The sequence below is a fragment of the Hevea brasiliensis genome, chromosome 15, assembly GCF_030052815.1.
Source record: "Hevea brasiliensis isolate MT/VB/25A 57/8 chromosome 15, ASM3005281v1, whole genome shotgun sequence".
Classification (NCBI taxonomy): domain Eukaryota; kingdom Viridiplantae; phylum Streptophyta; class Magnoliopsida; order Malpighiales; family Euphorbiaceae; genus Hevea; species Hevea brasiliensis.
Window position 1 is genome coordinate 65,614,061 of NC_079507.1, and position 21,226 is coordinate 65,635,286.

Below are 21,226 nucleotides of genomic sequence, written 5' to 3' on the forward strand. Positions count from 1 at the left end.
AGTGGCAACCTGGTCTCAACTGAGGGTCTAAAGTACAAAAATCCAGTAGCGTGTTAAAAAAGTTTTAGCAATTTGACAGTTTCATTTTATTTTTTTATTTTTACTGAGAATAGCTATACTTCCCTGTTGGATGTTTTTCTTCTTTCATCTAGTTCTATTCACAAAATCATTTCTTCAGAAAGAATTCCGCAGAATCATGTCTTGTTTGCTTTACTACTACTTTTGCCAATTTTTTGTGTACTTGTCTGCAGAAATGCTGTTTGGCATTTTATAGATCATGTTTTCTACAGATATTTTCTTTTCTTGTGCAAGTTTGTGATTTAAAAAAAATAAAGTAGTCCTTCAATTTCAATCCCAGTCAGCTTACACTGTAAGCTTCAGATCACAACCTCCGAAGTTCAAACTAAAATGATCAGTGCCTTCGACATCGTGATTTCACTTCGTAACATTCTTCAAGGATGACACCAATAAAGAACCAGATTATGATTCATAGATAAAAGGAAGTGTTATAAGTGGACTTTTGATCAAAAGATAATGCTTTGTATTGCATCAATATTGTAAGGGCATCTTATGAAACAACTTGGAGATGGAGTCCTATAACCAGAAAATAAGCAAGCAAACAATTAGAAAGGGCCTGAGGAAGAGAAGGAGGAAGCGTTATGGAAAATCCAATGCCCATGCACAGGAAAAGATGTGAACTTCATATGATGGTACAGAATATGCATTGTTTATCCACAACACTGTTAAGAACAACAATCAAAACTACAATGCAGTTATTTTGGCCATTTTAAAGATTCAGGTGTTCAGATCATTAAAGTTGGCTCTATTTTAAAGTCTAGAACGAATGAAAATTCTCTTCTTCTCAGGTCCCAAAACATCCAGCTTTCTGCTACCTTCATTGGGTCCCTTCTTCAAAGGTTCTGTTACCTCCGTGCATTTGGCTGATGTCTCATTTTGCTGTTTTAATTTTGCCATATCTTCCAGCATTTCTTCTACTTTTGTTTGCATCTCCTCTAATTTCACATCTTCAGGTTTCTTACAGTTATTTAAGGGAAGTGAAGTTGGTGGATCCTGCAATCTCTCTTGCACAAACTTAAAAAGTTTCTGTGGACCTACAATATTCAAAATATGATGGAAAATGAATTGAGGAATGATCAAATGGAAAAATGGCAGAAGCACACAGTTAGACCCTGTTAAGAATATTCAATATATTGTAGAGGCTAGTTCGAAATTAGAAAAAATTCATGGTCAAAGCATTAAAGTTAAACCATTGCAGGTCATATAATATTCAAGCTAAGCAAAGCCTTTCCTAACTGTCAAATGTAAACCCACATCACAGACTTTTAACATACAAAATATAGCACATGCTACAAAGAAATTCCATCTAGTATTGCCAAACCTTGAATTAAAGAATGAAGGTTCACTGCATAAAAAAATTTGCCCATTCAATCAATTCTGTTTAGAAACGAACCATTTCTATAAATTTATATCACTCCTACTCCTCCAGGCTATTGGAAAAAATAGTTGCCACAAATGGGACCAAATCAAAAGCAGAAGATAGATAAAGCAACAGGCTAAATTAAAACAAATGATGAGAAAAATAATTGGATCATAATAAAAAGCACAAAAACAAGGGAAAAGCTATGCCATTTTGTTGATCACGGAAAGTAACAGCCTCTCAGTGTACTTTATAGGATTGCAGACATACTTCCATGGTGGGGTTTTCCTTAGTTTAGCGCCAGAACTCCAAATTCACAGGCATCCCCTTGGAAAGTATTAGCAATTTAACTATGTTATTGACATATCTGTCAACTAAAAATGATATTCCTCAGCTTACTCATGCAAGTAAAGACATCTTTCAGAGTCAAGCATGATGTAATTTTGCTTGTCTAATGTGTGACCTAAGAAAATGCCAGAGAAAATGAATGTGTTCCAGTTCAATTCCATATGCAAAAAGTCACAAACACAGAGGTTAAACTACGTTGGAAGGAGCTGTGCCTACCTAAACAATTATTTTATTAGAGGCCATTAATCCATCACAAGACAAGCAAAAGCCTACTACTCGCAACCATAACAGAGAAGAAGCTAAGTATCGAATTGAACAAATCAATTTTGGCTATGAATGAATGACACGAACAATTCAAATTTAAGCAAAAATACTATCCTAAACTCACAAATTCAAAGGAGAACCAGTACTAAATAACAACTTGGAAACCTAATTATTATTAATTACGGATTTAATCAAACAATTCAAAGTTAGAATTTTTCCAGTTCTATCATAATCGAGAGAAAGAAAGAGATAACTAACCGGTGACGCCTTTGGGAGCGTTGTTGACGTTGGACTTGACAGCGAATTTGGCGAGGTTCGACAGGATCCATCCAAACTTCTTGTCCTGTCGGTCTCGCTCTATTTTAATGGCGCTAGTCATTTCGATAATGGATGTGGGACTGCAATTTCTACACCGTAGTTTGTCTTTTTTTCTCCGTTTCGGTGCTTAGCCCAAAATGATTTCCAATTTTCCGTTTTTTTTACCCTCAGTTTTAAAGCCTACGACGTCGGACAAAATTAGATTTTTTTAAGACAAATACAAAAGCCTTTTTTGAAGTGGCAGTTTTAAAATAATAATATTATTATCATCGTTATTATTTTGAGGTGGAATTTAATATTTATTTTTGTCAAAATAAATATCTAAATTCTTTAATTTATAAAAATTTATTGATTAAACGAAAATTAAAACAGATGTCGTTTTGATAGTAAATGCATAATTGCCTTATATTAAAAAAAAATCAAATATATAAAATTCAAAAATTTTAATCATGAAAAATGAATTTACAAAATGTCAATTAGTTTTTATCCACTCAATTTGATGCAATTCATTCATTTTTTTCGAAGAAACTTGAAAAAAACTGAGAATTAGACCATAACAATTCGAGAACAATACAGCCTTTCAGTACCAAAGTTCAAGATTAATCTCATAATCAATATTGAAAATCTTTCAAGACATATGCGACTAAATCAAAATTCAAATCAACGTAGTATCATCTAATTTATTATAATTTAAAGATATTGATGAGACACATATTAATTGCTTGCACCTCTAAGCAAAAGTACTAGCGAGATTCTTCAAGCAAGAGACTGGTTTTGCAAAGGAGGATTGCTTCTGCATAGGGGAGATTGCCGAAAAAAAATGACCGAATTGGACTCAGAGAATCCTACCACTTGTTATGTTATTGTGTTTCTCATAATCCCATAAGATAAATTAATCATAATTATAGCTAACAGGCCTTGAATTTACTGGAACTAATAAACACCAATATGTAGAATGTTGAATGTAGTCGTGAATGTTTATGGCTTCTTGTTTTAAACAATATGCCGTGTAAGAAGGGACTAATTGAAACGCAGCCGAGATAATGAGAACAAAATTTTAAGTTTGCAATGCCTTCAGGTTGAATGCTTTTGTTATGTAAACCACAAGCCATATTGCAAATAGAAAACACAATTGAAGATCAAAATTAAAGGAGTTAAAGCGTCATTGCAATTGGATGATAGCAAAGTTCAGAGATGTTTCCATTGTGTATTGTCACCTACGGCAATACAACTGTTATTTTTGTGGCTTGAATTTTGAATATATTTTTTCATTGACCCAAATTGTGACCCGACCTGAAAGTTTTGTGCTGCGACCCGATTGGGATAAAAAGTGAGATCTGTGATAGTAGCGGAGGGCACGGGCTAATTGTAATATCCTACCCTTTGCGGTAAAGTTGTGAAATATTCGAGAAACACACTGGGGTTAGGGTTTGAGAGTTCTGAGTGATTGTATCTTATTCTTTTCATCATAGTGGAACTTTTTTCTCTTATCTTGTCTGTTGACGTAGACTTTACGGTTAAATCCTGTGTTATTCTTATTCTATTCTTTATATTGTATGATTGTGCGATTTGTGTGTGTGCTTTAGATTTGCGTGCTTGTTATAACAAACTGATATCAGAGCTTTGCGCACAAAACTTAGGGTTTACAGATAGCATCGTCTTCAACGAAGTATGAGATGGAGAAGCTTGATGGTAGATTGAGTTTCAGTCTGTGGAAGATTAAAATCAAATCTTTCGTGATCCTGCAAGGTCTATGGAAGACAATTGAGGATAACTTTCTAGAAGATATAAAAGAGGCGGATAAGGCTGATCTGAAAGAGAGAGCCTTGAGTGTAATTTTTATGGGCGTAACTGATAATGTCCTACGCGAGATTACTGGTGAAAGCTCAACGTCTGCGGCATGGAAGAAATTGGCGGAGTTATACTATGCTAAATCGCTGACCAACTGCCTATATCTGAAGAAAAAACTTTACAATCTGAGAATGAGCGAAGGTACGCCCATTAAAGAACATCTGAATGAATTTAATTCAATCATTATGTACCTAAAGAATATTGATATTGATATAGATAGTGAGGATCAGGCCCTTATTGTGTTATGTTCTTTGTCACCCTCCCATGAGACTTTTGTTGATACTATGTTGTATGGAAAATATAGTATTTCACTAGACGATGTTAGTAATTCTCTAAAATCGAAGGAGTTGAAAAAAAATTTTCTAGATAATAGAGAAAGATTTGAGGGAGAAGGTTTGGTGAGCAAGGGAAGAACACATCTAAGGGAGGGTTCTTCCAGCAAGAAGAAATCTAAGGCCAGATCTAAGTCAAGAATGAAAAAGACCAACTGTTTTTTAGTGCGGGGAGCAAGGTTATTACAAGAGAGACTGTCCCAAGTTGAAAAATAAAAAGGGAAAGTAACCAAAAAGTTCTACGAATGTGGTTGACAGTTTTATCGATTCTGATAGTGATGACAGTGCTGGAGAAATTTTATCCGTGAGTTCAGATCATGGACAAAATTCCTGAATTCTTAATACTGGTGCTACCTATAACATGTGTCCACACAGAAACTGGTTTGTCACTTACAAACAAATGAGTGGCAAGGTGTTTCTGGGCAATGTTGCATTATCTATTGAAGGAATTGATAACATCAGATTGAGGATGTTTGATGGCGTTATCAAAACCATAGAGTGTTGGCATGTTCCAGGACTAAAGAGGAACCTGATTTCTCTTGGGACACTTGACTCTCATGGATTTAGATACCATGCAGAGAATGAAGTTCTCAAAGTGTGCAAGGGCTCTATGGTACTCATAAAGAGCAGTTTGGTTTCAGGATTGCATTTTCTTCAGGATAGTACAGTTTCAGGGGAAGCTGTAGTAGCATCTGGAAGCAATAATCAGAATCAGACTCAATTGTGGCATCTGCGTCCTGGTCATATGAGTGAAAGAGGATTATCTGTGTTAAGCAAGCGGGATTTATTGGACGGACAAAAAATAAAATCTGTGGATTTTTGTGAACACTGTGTATTTGGCAAACAAACCAGGATGAAGTTTGATAAAAAGGCAGTGCGCAAGACCAGAGGAACGGTGGATTATATCCACTCAAATCTATGGGGTCCTAACAGAATCCCTTCTAAGAGCGGTGCCAGGTACTTCATACTTTAATTGATGATTACTCTCGGATGGTGTGGGCGTATTTTCTGAAAACAAAAGATGAGGCATTTTCAACCTTTTGTAAAGTGGAAGACGATGATTGAGAAATAGACAAAAAAGAAGGTCAAGCGTCTTAGAACTGATAATGGGTTGGAATTTTGCAATCGTGAGTTCAATGCATTCTGCAGCAATGAAGGTATAGTGAGACACCGCACTTGTACAAGGACACCACAACAAAATGGTATTGCAGAAGGCATGAACAAAATGCTTTATGACAAAGCATGAAGCATGCTTTTACATTCAGGATTAGGAAATGATTTCTGGGCTGAAGCAATTAATACAGCCTATTTCTTAGTTAATAGATCTTCATCTACAACTATTGAGTGCAAAACTCCTTTTGAGATTCGGTCCGGTTCACCTGCTGATTAATCTCAGCTGAGAGTGTTTGGTTGCCCTGCTTATGCTTATGTGAGAGATGGTAAGTTTGAGCCGAGGGCAAGAAAATGTATATTTCTAGGGTATGCATCTGGACTGAAAGGCTACAGGTTATGGTGCAATGATCCAAAGTCTCCAGGATTAATTATCAGCAGGGATGTGACATTTAATGAGTCTATATCATTGGATAGTCAGAGGGATAAGTCAATAGCAGAATCAGATTACGGTGTCAGAGAACAGGTGGAGCTTGATATTGATATTTCAGCAGTTCAGACCAGTGATTCAAAGGATGAGGTGCAAGATCCTGATTAACAAGAGGATGCATCTGAGCAACAGTAACAGGAACCATATAGCATTGCAACTAGTAGAGAGAGAAGACATATTAGACCACCACAGAGATATGCATATGCAGATCTAGTTGTATTTGCCTTGTCAGTTGTTGAGACAGTTGATGTGCATGAACCCAACAATTATAGAGAAACTATTTCTTGTTCAAATGCATATCAGTGGCTCGATGCTATGAGTGAAGAAATTGAATCTCTTCACAAAAATCAAACTTGGGAGCTTGTAACATTGCCTAAGGAACAAAAAGTGATAGGTTGCAAATGGGTGTTCAAGAAAAAGGAAGGCACTCCAGGGGTCGAAACACCTCGATATAAGGCATGGTTGGTAGCAAAAGACTTTACTTAGAGGGAGGAGATTGACTTTAATAAAGTATTTTCTCCGGCTGTGAAGCACAGTTCTATTAGAGTCTTACTTGCTATGGTTGCTCTTCATGATCTAGAGCTTGAGCAACTAGATGTGAAAACAACATTTTTGCATGGTGAGTTGGAGGAGCAAATTTATATGAGTCAGCCTGAGGGATTTGTCATTCCAAGTATGGAAAACCATGTTTGCTTGCTTAAGAAATCTTTATATGGTCTGAAACAATCTCCTAGGCAGTGGTACAAAAGATTTGATACATTCATGGTTTGTAATGGCTTTAATCGTAGTTCATATGATAGTTGTGTGTATCATAAGAAGCTTTCAGATGATTCCTTTGTTTATTTGCTGTTGTATATGGATGACATGCTTATTGCTGCTAAAAGCATGTCACAAATTAACATTCTGAATAAGCAGTTGAGTGATGAGTTTGAGATAAAAGATTTGGGTACTGCAAAGAAGATATTGGGAATGGAAATTATTAGGGATAGAAGTGTTGAGAAGTTTTTCTTGTCTCAACAGGTCTATGTTGAAAAAGTGCTTAAGCTTTTCAACATGAATAATGTTAAGCCTGTGACTGTTCCGTTTGCTGCCCATTTCAAGTTATCTGCAGACATGTCACCAAAAACAGATGAGGAGATGGAGCACACGTCTAGTGTTCCCTATTCGAGTGCTGTTGGTAGCATCATGTATGCTATGGTATGCACCCGACCTGACATTTTAAATGCAGTTAGTATTGTAAGTAGATACATGACGTGTCCTGAAAAAGAGCATTGGCAGGCAATGAAATGGATTTTGAGGTATTTGAAGGGTACTATAGATGTTGGTCTAACATTTGATAGGGCCAAGATGAGTAATTCAGTTGTTGGCAATGTGGATTCAGATTTTGCAGGGGACTTAAATAAGAGGAGATCTTTGACAGGTTATTTGTTTACTCTTTCTGAAAGTGTTATCAATTGGAAGGCATCATTGCAAGCTACAGTTGATTTGTCTATCACAGAGGCTGAATATATGGCCATAGCAGAGGCAGTAAAGGAAGCTTTATGGTTACAATGTTTGGTGGGTAATCTTGAGTTGATACAGAATAAAGCAACATTGTTTTGTGATAGCCAGAGTGCAATACATCTCACAAAAAATCAGATGTACTATGAGCGAACTAAGCACATTGATGTCAGATATCACTTCATTCAGGACATTGTATCTCAGGGGACTGTAGTTGTGCAGAAAGTTTCTACACATGATAATCTAGCAGATATGATGACCAAGGAGTCCCAGTCAGAAAGTTTAGGCATTGCCTAGACTTGGTTAGTGTTTGTAGTGCTCAATAATGCCCTTGCGAAGGCATATGACAAGCCAAGGGGAAGAATTGTTATTTTTGTAGCTTGAATTTTGGATATATTTTTTCATAGAACCGAATTGTGACCAGACCAGAAAGTTTCACGTTGCGACCCGATCAAGATAAAAAGTGAAATCTGTAGTGGTAACGGAGGGCACAGGCCGATGTCATATTCTACCCTTTGCAGTAGAGTCATGAGATATTTGGGAAACACACTGGGGTTAGGGTTTGAGAGTTCTAATTAATTGTATCTTGCTCTTTTCATTATAGTGAAATTTTTTCCTCTTGTCTTGCCAGTGGACGTAGACCTTACGGTTGAACCACGTTAAATTCTATGTTATTCTTCTTCTCTTTTCTATGCTGTGTGATTGTGCGATTTGTGTGTATACCTTAAATTTACGTGCTTGTTATAACAACAATCTTAACAAATAAATAAAAGATATCTCCATGCTTTTGGTAAGAAAATGTTACAAATTAGGAAAATGACCCCCACATGACAACCGAAGATAAGACAAGATAATGGAGTCAAAGTCAGATTATCTATAACAATGCCTAAAAAGGATGTTATGTAATGGCATTGATTATTTCTGTTGGTAGTGTAGTAGTCATGAATGTTTATGGCAACTTGATAAAACCAACAAGCCATGTAAAAATGGACTGACTGAGAGATGATAAGCAAATGAGATTCAGAATTTGAACCTAATAATAGGTAGAAAAGACGCTCAAAAGTGTTAGAATACATCATCAAGGACATGTGTTCAACCCAAATCCCACCATGCCTCTTTGACCACCATAACCCGATTCTAAGTATACAAGTTTACAAATTAATTTTGATAGTTCATAGTTCCAATAATAGAAAGTAACTATAAGTTTGCCTTATGTTACAAATGAATAAAAACAATTTGTCATCATCACAGAACTTGGAACACTTTGTTAGTTCCAATGTACTTTAATATAACTAGGAGCTATAACTGAAGCTATAGGAACTAAAATGATCAATCCTCAAAGTTTAAAGACTCAACACACAAAGTAGTTACAAACTTAACCTGATTACATTTAACAACTTCAAGGGTCACCAGCCATTGCACAGGCCAATCGGTTTCACAGATGCAGCCCAGCAAAAAGCAACTCCAATTCCTTATCCTGTGAGACAGTCCTCTGACATAATTGAAAAGATAACAAAAGCAATAGCCATCAAAATTCCCATTTAAGCATCTTATACAAATTTCAGATCCATGGGCATCACATACAGTTCAAAGAAGTCTTATTTGTGTTGTTAAAATTGCACTTTTTTTCCGTTTCAAAGCGCCTATAAATATTTTCATACCTGAATGGACAAAAGTTGCAGAATTTTATTGAGAACTCGCAGGCGATGAGCAGCATAAGTGCTATTTACAGGAAGTTGGTTCATTCTTTTCATTTCTTCATGGACTGCTGCCTCCTTCTCTTCATTTCCCCTTTGTTGCCATTGAGGTTTAGATTGCATATCAGTTACATTTTCCATGGTATAGCCAAGGACACGACTGCCCTTAAGATGACCGAGTGTATTCACTTTTATCTGTATATCTGTGCAAGAGCAATCAGAGAATTTAACAGTTTAGAATAGGAAAGGGGGAAAAAAACACTAATATAATATTGTATGTAGTAGATATCCTTTTTTCTCTTTTTTCAAAAATTATTTCCAAGAAAATGGTTTTTACACTTAATGCTACCAGAAACCTTTCCAATCTTGTCCATGACTCATCCAATCTCATTATAGAAATAAAGCCAAATGCTTGGATTTTTTTTAGCCTAAAAAATAAAGGCAAACCAGTCTCAGACATCAAAAAGCTTTTAGGCAATAGTCAAATCATCTCGTGAGGCTAAGGGAAAAAATGACCAATTCAGAAGATGGAGTCAACCTCAATAATCAAAATGCTTGTTAGGTGACTCGAAAAAATTTTCTCATAGATCAAATGCAATGCAACTACGAAGAAATTTGATAACTTAGAATTGAAAACCACGTCAATTGGAAGACGTACTAGACAACCCAAAAAGAAAGCAAAACACTATAATTCCTTCCTTATAATAAGGATCAAGAAAAATGATTGAGATCAGAGATTAATTTTCCAGCTCCACTTATTTCTAATGCTACAAGATAGAATTTTTGTACAGAAGAAAGAGTTCAAAATCAAGCATATGTCTCTGCATTAAGCCAACCGGAAAAGAAGTCACAAATCCTTAAACCCTGTATGAAAACTAGAATATTACAAGAATTTAATTTAATTGATTTCATTTTAATTGATAAGAACAAAAGTATTCAATTTTTGAACTTAAAAGAATTTATTTTAAAAATAAATAAAAATTAAAAATGACGATGAGAATTTCAGTAAATTTTTTTCATTAATTTATTCTAAAAAAAAGCTAAACGTAAAAAAGTTAATCCTTAAAAAAATAATTTAATAAACAAATTCTAACTTTAAATCAATACTTATTTTTCTTTTGAAAATTAAAATTTTATAAGAATTTAATTTAATTGATTTCTTCTTTTATTAATACTATTTAATATTTTTTAACTTAAAAAATTATTTTAAAAAAATAAAAACAAAGCATAATTTATAAAATTCAATTGAATTCTTTTTTTATAAATAATTTATTCAAAAGGAAGCCTAAAAATTATATATTGACGATTCGTGTTAGTAAAATAGCAGAAACAATGTTTTATATTTTAAACCATTCTTTACATTTCAAATTAGAACTAACAGACTTATGAGAAAAATGGAACACAAAGAACTTCAAATGGACAATATACAAACCCTTGAGCCACTGTTTGACTTCCAAGAAAGAATTAAGAAAAGGAAGGAAAGAAAAAAAATTCCTGCCTTTTCCTAAATTTCAAACAACCAGAACACAAAATTCGACTTCGAAAACCGCACAAAATTGAACCTAAAAGCATAGAGCATAGAGGCACTCACAGTCGCACGTCGTCGCCTTGTCTGCAAATATGTAGGAGCAGAAACATAATACTGCAAGAATCACCGTTTGGACGTATCTGTGAAACGAAATTTTCCCCAGCTAACCTAGCCCCCTCGCGCGTATCAGTCCATAGCAACGAGTAGGTTACCGTAAAAATTTATGCACCACAGTTAATATTTTCAAAACTTAAATATATTTTAAATTTAATTAAAATTTATTTTTAATTATTAAAATTCATTATTATAATCTATCAATATTTAAATTCATTTAATTTTATATATTTTAATTAATAATTTATATAAAAATAATATTTTATTAATAATTTATATTTTAAAAATTTAATAATTTTATAAAATATTTATTTTTATTCATATAAAATAAAATATATAAAAATTTATAAATATTATTATAAAAATATATGTATTTTTTATATTTACTAAATATTTATATAAATAAATTTAATAATAAATATTTAATAGGTAAAATTTAAATTCAATCTATATTTATTATAAATATTAAATTTTAAATTTAAATTATTCCTAAATCAGATTATACATTTATTAAATTTATTTTATCAAGACCTATTCGAATTAAGTATCTGTAAAATCTCTACCGATTACCGTGCTTAATTCCTCAATATAACCCCACCTCACATTAACAGGTGCAAACCAAGAAAATTATTATCCAATCCTCTCTTACAAATTAACTATTTAATCTTTGAATTCTAAAAAAACACATTATTCAATTTTTACATTTTTATTTACTTATTTTTTAATTTTTTAATTTAAAAATATAATTATATAATTATTTTATTTTTAAAAAATTAAATTATTTAATAATTTTTCTCTTGATGAATTAAAAATTTGATTTAAATCTTCTAATTTAAAATTAATAATTTAATTTTATTATTTTTAAAACATATTACAATTATATTTTTATTTTATTTACTGTTTATTTAATTTTATTTAATTTTTATAATTAAAAAATTAAAATATTATATTACGCAATACGTGTATTTTTAATTAATTAAAAAGTGGAAGTAATAATTTTTTTAAAGAAGAAAATCCAAAGAAATAATAAGTAATAAAATTTTAAAAGTCAGGAGGCGAGACATACTGTTTGCGATCTCTCTTTCTCCTCTCTTTCCTTTTTCGCATGATAATTCAGAGGGAAGAGAGAGAGAAAATAAAGAAAACAGAGAGAGAAGGGGGGAGAAAGATCAAAAGACGAAATTGACCTCAATTTCTCTGTTCTTGCTGTTTCTGCTTCTTCTTTGTTTCTTCCCTCTCTCATTTAGCCGATTTCAGGTTTGATAATTGTTTGTACGGTCGCCATGAACGAGAAGGCCAACGTCTCTAAAGAGCTTAATGCCAAGCACAGAAAGGTTCTCATCTCATTACCTTATTGGCGCTATCTGCTTTTTTTTTTTTTTATTAAATTTCCATTCTACCTTCAGTTTTTCTTTTTTGTATGTGTGGCTTGTTTAGATTAATATTTAGATTTCCTGTTGATCTACGCTTTTTTCTAAATAGTTTTCTGTTTGCTTCCTGAGAAATTCAGGGAAACTCGAGCTGAGATTGAATAGAACGTTGATGGATTTGAAATTTTGCCTGATTTGATCTGTGTGTTTTGGATGGGAATCTGTTTTTTTAATCTGATTTATATTCTAGTTTGATGTACCTTCCCATTTCTAGTTAGTTGCCTTTGTTTCTTTTTGGAACTTTTCTGAAATTTTGATTTAAATTTTGATTTAAATTTTGGATGAATGATGTAATATGCCCATATTAAGGTCATTTTTTACCTCAACAAATATATGATTTTTCTTTAACAAATAGTTGTTATGCGTAATTTTGCTGAAAAAATTGCTGTTTTAAATTTTAGCTACGCATATGTCAAGCTAATATTGAATGTGAATTTATATTTTATAATTTATCAATATTTGTTTTAATATCTGTAGAAAATGGCACAATCAAGAAAATTGTGTTTTATAAGCATTTGCTTATATATATATATATGAGGGCCTTATCTGTATCCTTAAAACTAATGTGGATGTCCCTGCCCAAAATGCCAAAAAGTATAATATTCATTCACTCTTCACACGTTAAGTACTTTAATTTTCAGTGTGGTTGCTTGTGATTTATTTGTTCTAGTAGTGCTTAAATTTTCAATTTCAATGGAATAGTATGGCTGTTATACCTGCAAGTGTTTTCTGTTGGGTGTTGTCTTGCTTGGATGCTGTTTTGGCATATAGGATTAGGAGGATTGAAGTTCATAAGGTGTTTCCATCTACCGGCACTGCAGTGCTTAATATGATATTGTATGCTAATTTAATTGCCAAATTATTTATCATTCAGCTAGTGAAATGGATGGTACATTTTACTATCTAGTATAGCCTGTTAAATTTATGGTATGCATCAGCTGAAACACTATAGCAACGGCGTTTTAGAAATAAGCGTTAGTTATCTTATCTGAAAGTTAGGAACATATCAACTAAAGCGGAATTTCTAAGTTCTGAAGAGCACTTATTGATTCTAATGCTGCATTATGCTATTTTTATTGTGGTTTTCCCTTTTTACATATGAAGTTACCATTGACTGACTAGATTTTAATTTAAGCCAAAGTTTACAATGTTTTAGGTTGATGCTTTTTCTCTCTCTTAGAGGAAATATAGCTATTAGCATTCTTCTTTCCTCTATGGAATGCTTGGCTATACCCTGCTCTTGTTGCCAATGATACATCAAGTTGGTTAGTTGTAGACAATTAGATATTGATTCAACCACTGAGAAGGAAATTTCTGATGAGCATATTATCATATGACTTATTTGCTTTCTGTGTCCTTGATATAATATAGATTCCATTATAGCTTCATTCCCTGTTTGATGCATGCTAGGGATGTTGGTCACACTACCTTTTGTCTTGTGATGCTGTTGGTCATGGATGTTCACTTTGATTTTATTCATAATTCTAACCTTAGAGTTTAGCTACATATTTATTGTCTCAGATTTTGGATTTCAATTGATTCTTTTGTTTTCCTTTGTTTCTCAAAATTATACTTTTTACATTCAATTCTTAGCTTTGCATTTTGTACATGTGCAGATATTGGAAGGTCTCCTTAAATTGCCTGAGAATAGAGAATGTGCTGACTGCAAAGCCAAGTATGTGTGTACAGAATATAAAGGATATGATAACCATAGTAATAGTAAACATTGACATATATAAGCTTGGAAATAACTTAGGATTTGCTGAGCAATACTGTTATAGTTTTTGTTAAGTAAAAAAACACCATTTTGAATATGTTGATTGAAAGAAATTAAAATTTTTAAATATAGATTTGACATTTTTGTTCTTAAAAGAAATTGCTTTTTGCAGCAACATCTAAAATAGTGTCTTTTCAAAAAAGTAGTTTCAATTTCAGTGCCAAACACACACTTAGTGGTCTTGGATCTGTTACATATTATAGAAGAAGGAAAAAGAATAGATAGTGGCAGGGGTCGGGTGGTTAGAATAGGAGGGAAACTCCTGTAACAACTTTTAGAGGGAAAGGCCTCAAGTAGTTAGAGGTAGTTCTGATTGTCTGGAGATTGTTAAGGAGTTGTTAGGAAAAAGTTACTGCTGTGTATAAAAGGAAGAAATCATAACTATATCAACTCATTCAAAAAATGCTATTCAATAATAATTTCTCTCATATCTATGCTCTTTTCTCTTCTCATCTTGTTCTATTCTTTTCTCACCTAATCTCACTGTTTCTCTTAAGTTCTCTGAGAATTCTGTTTCAGTCCCCTTCCTTGAGATTGATTCAGACCTATTACTTTACATTTGGTATCAGAGCCCTATTCTGAGCTGGGTTCGCTTCCAATCCTTCTTGCTGGAGTCACAAGCCTGAACAGATCAATGGGAGTATTCCAGAATTCCAGGTTTCTTTATGCTATTTTCTTCTCTCTCTCTTCCTCTTCTTCCTCTCCTCCTTTATTCTATTTCTCTTCCCTTTCCTCTATTCAGATTTCTTTTCTGTTCTTTCTTTCTTGAAATTCTTGAATCAAATTTCTTTCTTCTTCTGTTAATTTCTGGTTCTTTCTTCTATTTTTCTTCTTTAATTTTTCACTTCTTGCATTTTAAGAAACCTGTTTCTTGAAATTCTAAGAATTTCAAGAAACTTGTTTCTTCCTCCACTTGTTCCTAATTTCTTCTTCCTATTTTCTTTATTTTCCCTTAAAATTTCCTTTCCTTGAGTTCTTATTCTGTTTCCCTATAATCAAATATCTACCTTTTCCTGATTTTCTTTGCTTCTTGAAGTTCTTCACGTGTGAGTTTTGCTTCCAATCCATTCCATTGGTATCACAAGAATGACTAGATCTAGGATAGTTACTCAAGACTCAAGGATCTCTAGGTTGGAGGAATTAGTTAGGGTTTTGCAGGCAGAATCCAAGAAGGATAGGGATGATTTGAGGTAGGAAATAAAGCAGCATACCTTGCAGAGTGCGATAGAGATTAGAAGGATGATCAGAGGAGTTGCGAGCCATTTTTGGGGATTCTTTGCCCGATAAAAGTAAAGGAAGTGGTTCTGGAGTAAATGAAGAAGGGGGAAACTCTGTTGCTGTCCTTGGGAGTAAGGATATTCTCCCTAATCCAAAGGAGAAAGTCAACCAGCAGCAAGGAGGAATTGTTAGCACTGGATCAGCAGCTGAGAATGAAGATAAACATATAATTGATGAAGATCAACTTCTTGGAAATTATGACAAATCAAATGAAGACCAAAATGCTTCCAGTGAAGTTTTCAATAAGAATGACAAGGGCACTGAGCAGGAGCAGGAGCAGGAGCAGGATTTTCTTGCCGATATATTTGGTATGAATGAAGATTCTAAGGAGGAAAATGATGGGGAAGAGGATGACGGACAACCAGAGTTTGCAGTGGAGAAAATAGGAGGTAAATCTGAAGTGAATTTTGAAGAAAAAAATTCAGAATCTCTTGAACATGTCTTTGTTGTGAAGCTAGACCACCGATTCCCTTTTAGTTCTAGCAAGATTTTTCTAGGGGAATATGCAGCTGGATATTATGAAGAAGAGATATGTGGAAAGGAGCATCGCAATTTTTGGGATAGTAAAATTGAGTTGACATCATGTAGTCATATAATCCTCAAAGAGAAAGAATTTGAAATTTGGAGTAGATAGAGGAAGAAAATGTGTCTTTTAAGATACTACAATCATTTACTGCTCAAAGAAAAGGAATTTGAAATTTGGAGGAGACAGAGGAAGAAAATACAATCCAGTCAATGGATGAGAGATAATTTGTGTACAACTTCCCCAGTTCAGTAGTAGTTCTGGTCACAATTTTGCTACATCCACTTTCGCTTCAACTGATTTACCTGGGATAACTTGCAAGTTCTTCATGGCCTTCTAAGTGGCTTCAACTTCCAGCAGAAGAAGCTACTTGGGGGATCAATAATTCGTCCTGGCTCAATTTACAGAATTTTCATCTTCTTGGGGACAAGAAGATTCTCTTGGGGAGGGTATTGTTACATATTATAGAAGAAGGAAAAAGAATAGATAGTGGCAGGGGTCGGGTGGTTAGAATAGGAGGGAAACTCCTGTAACAACTTTTGGAGGGAAAGGCCTCAAGTAGTTAGAGGTAGTTCTGGTTGTCTGGAGATTGTTAAGGAGTTGTTAGGAAACAGTTACTGCTGTGTATAAAAGGAAGAAGTCATACCTATATCAACTCATTCAAAGAATGCTATTCAATAATAATTTCTCTCATCTCTATGCTCTTTTCTCTTCTCATCTTGTTCTATTCTTTTCTCACCTAATCTCACTGTTTCTCTTAAGTTCTCTGAGAATTCTGTTTCAGTCCCCTTCCTTGAGATTGATTCAGATCTATTACTTTACAGGATCCTCTTAAATTAAACTTGACATTAGCAAGCTTTTGTTAGTTTGTTATTTGTTTTATGTATGAATTGTTAATATTAATTTGCTTGTGATGCAGAGGTCCAAGATGGGCAAGTGTAAATTTAGGTATCTTTATATGCATGCAATGTTCAGGGATCCACAGAAGTCTTGGGGTGCACATATCGAAGGTGATGTTTCATTGTCCAATAAACTTGATGATTCACTTAATTATTGGAGAACGAAATGGAAAGGATGAGCTGTCCCTTAACTTCCATTGAATTATTATCTGTGGACTTATGATGGTAAATGCAGTAAGCTCTATTGTGGAACAATAGCATGTGGACATTAATTATGGGAAACCTAATTAACATGGACATCTCGATTTTTTGCAGAATCAACTGAACTGCTGCTTTTCTTTATTCTTCTGATTTTATGAGAGAATGCCTAAAAAGGAATTGTAAGGTGGGGGGAATGGATAGATGATTAATTGTACATGGAACAGGAACAATAATTATGAATTTATGATGCTGTCAATTAAGTGAATTTTACTTTTTCACATTGTTTGAATCATAGTTTATAGATGATTTTTTATTCATCATCTTCTATAGAAAAATAGTTTCACATATAAATTTATCTCATCTCACTGCAGAATTCATTCAACATAAATTGTATTGTAACCGTTCTTGTTCAGATGATCATTGTTGGCCTACATGCCATTTGAGCACTTATGGCATATTGTATCATTGTTTTGTTATTAAAATTTAAACCTGGCATCCAAGTGTCTTTACTTGTTTTTGCTGCAGGTTCGATCTGCAACCCTTGACACATGGCTTCCAGAGCAGGTTGCATTTATTCAATGTAAGTTTGTTTGTTTTGTCATGAGCTTGTGGTTATTCTTATCATGTTGATTTGACCTTTAAAATTGATTAATGGCCTGCTTCTTACTGTTTCTGTAAAGCAATGGGAAATGAGAAGGCAAATAGTCACTGGGAAGCGGAGCTGCCCCCCAACTATGATAGAGTTGGAATAGAGAATTTCATTCGTGCAAAGTATGCAACGAGCATTAGAATTCTGTCTTTACCCTTCTTTTCCCATTGTATCGTCATTCTCTTTTTGTGCCAATGCAAGTACTCATGATTATTGCATGTCTTACAGGTATGAAGAGAAGAGATGGCTCCCCATAGATGGAAAAGCAAAATCCCCTCCCAAAGGGCATGATGAAAGATCTCCTGGTCATTGGCAGAGACCCAGTGAAAGAAGTGGGCATCAGCGTGCCAGCAGTTCAGAGAATATGTTTGATGAAAGAAAGAATGCTCAACCACAAAGTTCAAAAGACAGTGTTCCTGTTTCAAGAATTAGCATTCCCTTTCCTCCCAAGGGACCTGAACAGGTATTTTGTTTTTAATTCCAGTTGAATATTGTTACATTTGAAGGTCTAATGGAAGTGTGAATTGCAATAAAAGCATGATGTACCTTTTTCTTTCACCTTTCTTTTCTTCTCCTTTCATTTTTAAGACAAATGAATTAAGAAAAGAAAAAGGGAAACAGCAAAGACCTTTGTAGGTGCACATTTTTTTATTGCTTTCTGTGTGTTCTCTATCCAAATTGACAACAATAAATCATTAGAATGTTGGTTACTTGAATTTGTTACAGCATCGGCAAACTTCATGTTTCACGAACCTTTGCTCCTAATTTCTTGCAAATGATATCTGCCTCTGAAAAGACAAGATATATATCATGTTACTGGAACTACAAGTTCATGTATGTAAGTTGTATGAAGCCAATAAAAATAAGAGAATGACAGGGTGGAGCCATTTCCAAGTATTTAAATTAAATCCTTCCCCCGCCACCACCCCCCCCCCCCCCCCCCCCCCCCCAACCCTTAAAAAAAAAATAAAGAAGAAGAAATAGAAGAAGAGAGAGAGAGAGAGAGAGAAGGGGATTTACAAGTTACAACCATGTTCAATGCTTAATTATATGAGCATGATGTATTTGTGCACAAACAGGTCACTCCTCCAAAGCCCCAACAGGTTATTCAGAAAATTGAATCTAAAGCGGAGCCAGGTGAACTAACAAAGAATGTTGCAACTGCTGCTCCTGCGCCTAAAATTGATTATGCTACTGACCTTTTCAACATGTTATCTGTGGATGGTACAAGTGAAAATTGCTCAGAGGCAGCTTCCAGTGATGATAATGGATGGGCAGGTTTTCAATGTAAGTCTTCACTTTGCAAATGTTCCGCCTGACAGGATCATCCATGCTGTTTTTGCTTATTTTTATTTTTCTTTCATTTGTTCTCTTTTCCCCTTTTAAAATTCTAGTAGCATGGTCTAGTTTCTGTTAGAAATACACTTGGCTTTATGTTATCAAGTTCTATTATAGCTATCTAGTTTGACTCTGAGCCATTAACAGCTGCAGCTGCTGAAGAAGAACCAACAACAGACAAAACTGCTCCAACCAAAGTAGCAGAGAATAATACCAACTCCACTTCTGGAATGGAGGATTTATTTAAAGATACACCTTCCATAACAAAAACTTCAGTGACAGAGAAACCACAGAAAGATTTAAAAAATGATATTATGAGCCTTTTTGAGAAGGTATCTGGTTTATTATTATTATGCGCCTTTTTAAAAATATATATATATTCTTTAAAAGCTTTGATTCATGATTGTTTACTGACCAGATTAACCATAAAATCATTTCATAAAACCAACTTCAGTTAAATGTATACAATTGGAAATTAGCATTTTTTTGGGGAATTTACATTTGCATTACAAATATAAGTTATCTGACGCTTTTATTTTGAATATATTGCAGTCCAATATGGTGTCCCCATTCGCAATGCATCAACAGCAGCTTGCTATGCTAGCACAGCAACAGTCCCTTCTCATTGCTGCTGCAGCAAAATCAGGTGGTGCAGACCCAAAATTTCCTGGCAGTATTCAACAGCCTGGATCCAATGGTGTTAACTCGCCTGCTCAAAATTGGCCAAATGTTGGATACCAAATTCCCGGATTAGTGATGCCAGTAGCGGGGCAGGGTGACTCACGAAAACTTATGCAGGTAATTTAACATTGATTACATCAATTTTTTGTGCCATTTTTCAGTTGCATCTATAGATCTTCTGACATTTCAATTGTTTTGCCCTTGAATTAGACCGGTAACGCTGGACTCACTAATCTAGCAGGAAGCTCTGTACCATACCCAGCATCTAGGTATATATAAATATAATTTCTTCTGATTTGACTGCTGTTGTAAAATATGACACTGATGAATTAGCAATTATGTGGTTTTGTTGGAAACTTTAAAGAAACCATGCAATTTCATTGTGAACTCAACTCAACTAAGTCTTTATCCCAAAAATTTATTGGGGCAATTTCATTGTGAAAAAAAAAAAAAAAAATTTGTTGATGTTATTTTTTCGTACCTGTTCAAGTGAAGTAAAACATCAGATGGTATTTGACTGATGTCTAAAAAGTCTGAAGTACATACGTTGTTAACTGTGTAATGGGGGCAGATTATTACTAGAAAAATTGAAAGCATCATCTAATGTGCTTTACGTCACTTCAGCACTCCTCTGGGCACCTTGTGCCATGTATATCTGTTGGCCACCCTTAGGCTGTAATCCTGCTATTTATTACCATATTGTATGGCTGTCATTACTGCATTAGTGGAACAGATTAACTCATGGTTTCTGAATCCGAAGCTGAATCTTGTCCCCCCATCCATTAAACCAATATTGGTTTGTGGGGATTTCATGTTTTTATTGAAATAAATATGAGGCAAATTACCAAATTTTAAACATGTTCTATACAAATTTGTTTCATGATATTTGCTATTCCTTGCAGCTTTTATCCCATGGGGCAGGTTACCCCTGTTAATGGTGGGATAACAGCTGGAGTTAATAAACCTCAAGCGGGAGCTCCAGTTTCATCAGGGAATTCATCACAATCTGGAAAGGAATATGATTTCTCATCTTTAACACAAGGCATGTTCTCAAAGCACTGAATTTCCCGGGGGACAATGATGGCCTTTTGATACCAATACCAAGATAGTTGTATTACAGGAAAATAGATCCTGAAAAGTTTTTTCCTCCTGTATTGGCGATTGTAAACTATTTTGTAGAGGCAGTTTCAGTTTTCGTATTTCATATTTGGTTGATGGTTCATTTGTATGAGCCAGATGTATTCAGAGTAATAAAGATGGGTTTAGATTGATCTCATAATTCTCCGTATACCTTTTCCCATCTCGCAGATTTTGAAGCAAAACGAAAGTACTCTGCGAGTCAGTATCTTGAAAATATAGAACTGAATGTGTCTTTTCATATTTTGGTTTATTGTTTCCCCTAGCCAAATGTCTATGCTTGGACATCAATAGAGACTCTTATTAGTTCCCAGAAAATATGA

The 21,226-nt window shown here is 34.2% G+C and overlaps 3 protein-coding genes across 4 annotated transcripts; 1 reads left to right on the forward strand and 2 right to left on the reverse strand.

Moving 5' to 3' along the window:
* Positions 1 to 678: 678 nt before the first annotated feature.
* Positions 679 to 2,516, reverse strand: LOC110643740 (uncharacterized). Its single transcript, XM_021796215.2, has 2 exons — positions 2,309 to 2,516; positions 679 to 1,112 (listed from the first exon to the last, which is right to left on the reverse strand). The coding sequence occupies exons 1-2, from the start codon at positions 2,427 to 2,429 to the stop codon at positions 829 to 831; spliced, it is 405 nt and encodes a 134-aa protein (XP_021651907.2). The 5' UTR covers positions 2,430 to 2,516; the 3' UTR covers positions 679 to 828.
* Positions 2,517 to 8,835: 6,319 nt separating this feature from the next.
* LOC110643771 (uncharacterized) lies at positions 8,836 to 11,078 on the reverse strand. The gene is made up of 3 exons (XM_021796250.2): positions 10,940 to 11,078; positions 9,313 to 9,551; positions 8,836 to 9,143 (listed from the first exon to the last, which is right to left on the reverse strand). The coding sequence occupies exons 2-3, from the start codon at positions 9,487 to 9,489 to the stop codon at positions 9,087 to 9,089; spliced, it is 234 nt and encodes a 77-aa protein (XP_021651942.1). The 5' UTR covers positions 9,490 to 9,551; positions 10,940 to 11,078; the 3' UTR covers positions 8,836 to 9,086.
* Positions 11,079 to 12,038: 960 nt separating this feature from the next.
* LOC110643754 (ADP-ribosylation factor GTPase-activating protein AGD5) lies at positions 12,039 to 21,045 on the forward strand. 2 transcript variants are annotated; one of them, XM_058136022.1, is made up of 12 exons: positions 12,039 to 12,324; positions 14,037 to 14,095; positions 14,767 to 14,854; positions 16,918 to 17,008; positions 17,624 to 17,678; positions 17,779 to 17,869; positions 17,976 to 18,210; positions 18,827 to 19,034; positions 19,233 to 19,417; positions 19,638 to 19,883; positions 19,977 to 20,035; positions 20,669 to 21,045. In XM_058136022.1, exons 1-12 carry the CDS (start codon positions 12,308 to 12,310, stop codon positions 20,826 to 20,828), a joined length of 1,494 nt encoding a protein of 497 aa, XP_057992005.1. In that variant the 5' UTR covers positions 12,039 to 12,307; the 3' UTR covers positions 20,829 to 21,045. The 2 variants fall into 2 exon arrangements, with proteins under 2 accessions (XP_057992005.1, XP_021651922.2); XM_021796230.2 differs by lacking the exon at positions 14,767 to 14,854 and having other exon boundaries at positions 12,040 to 12,324.
* Positions 21,046 to 21,226: the final 181 nt, after the last annotated feature.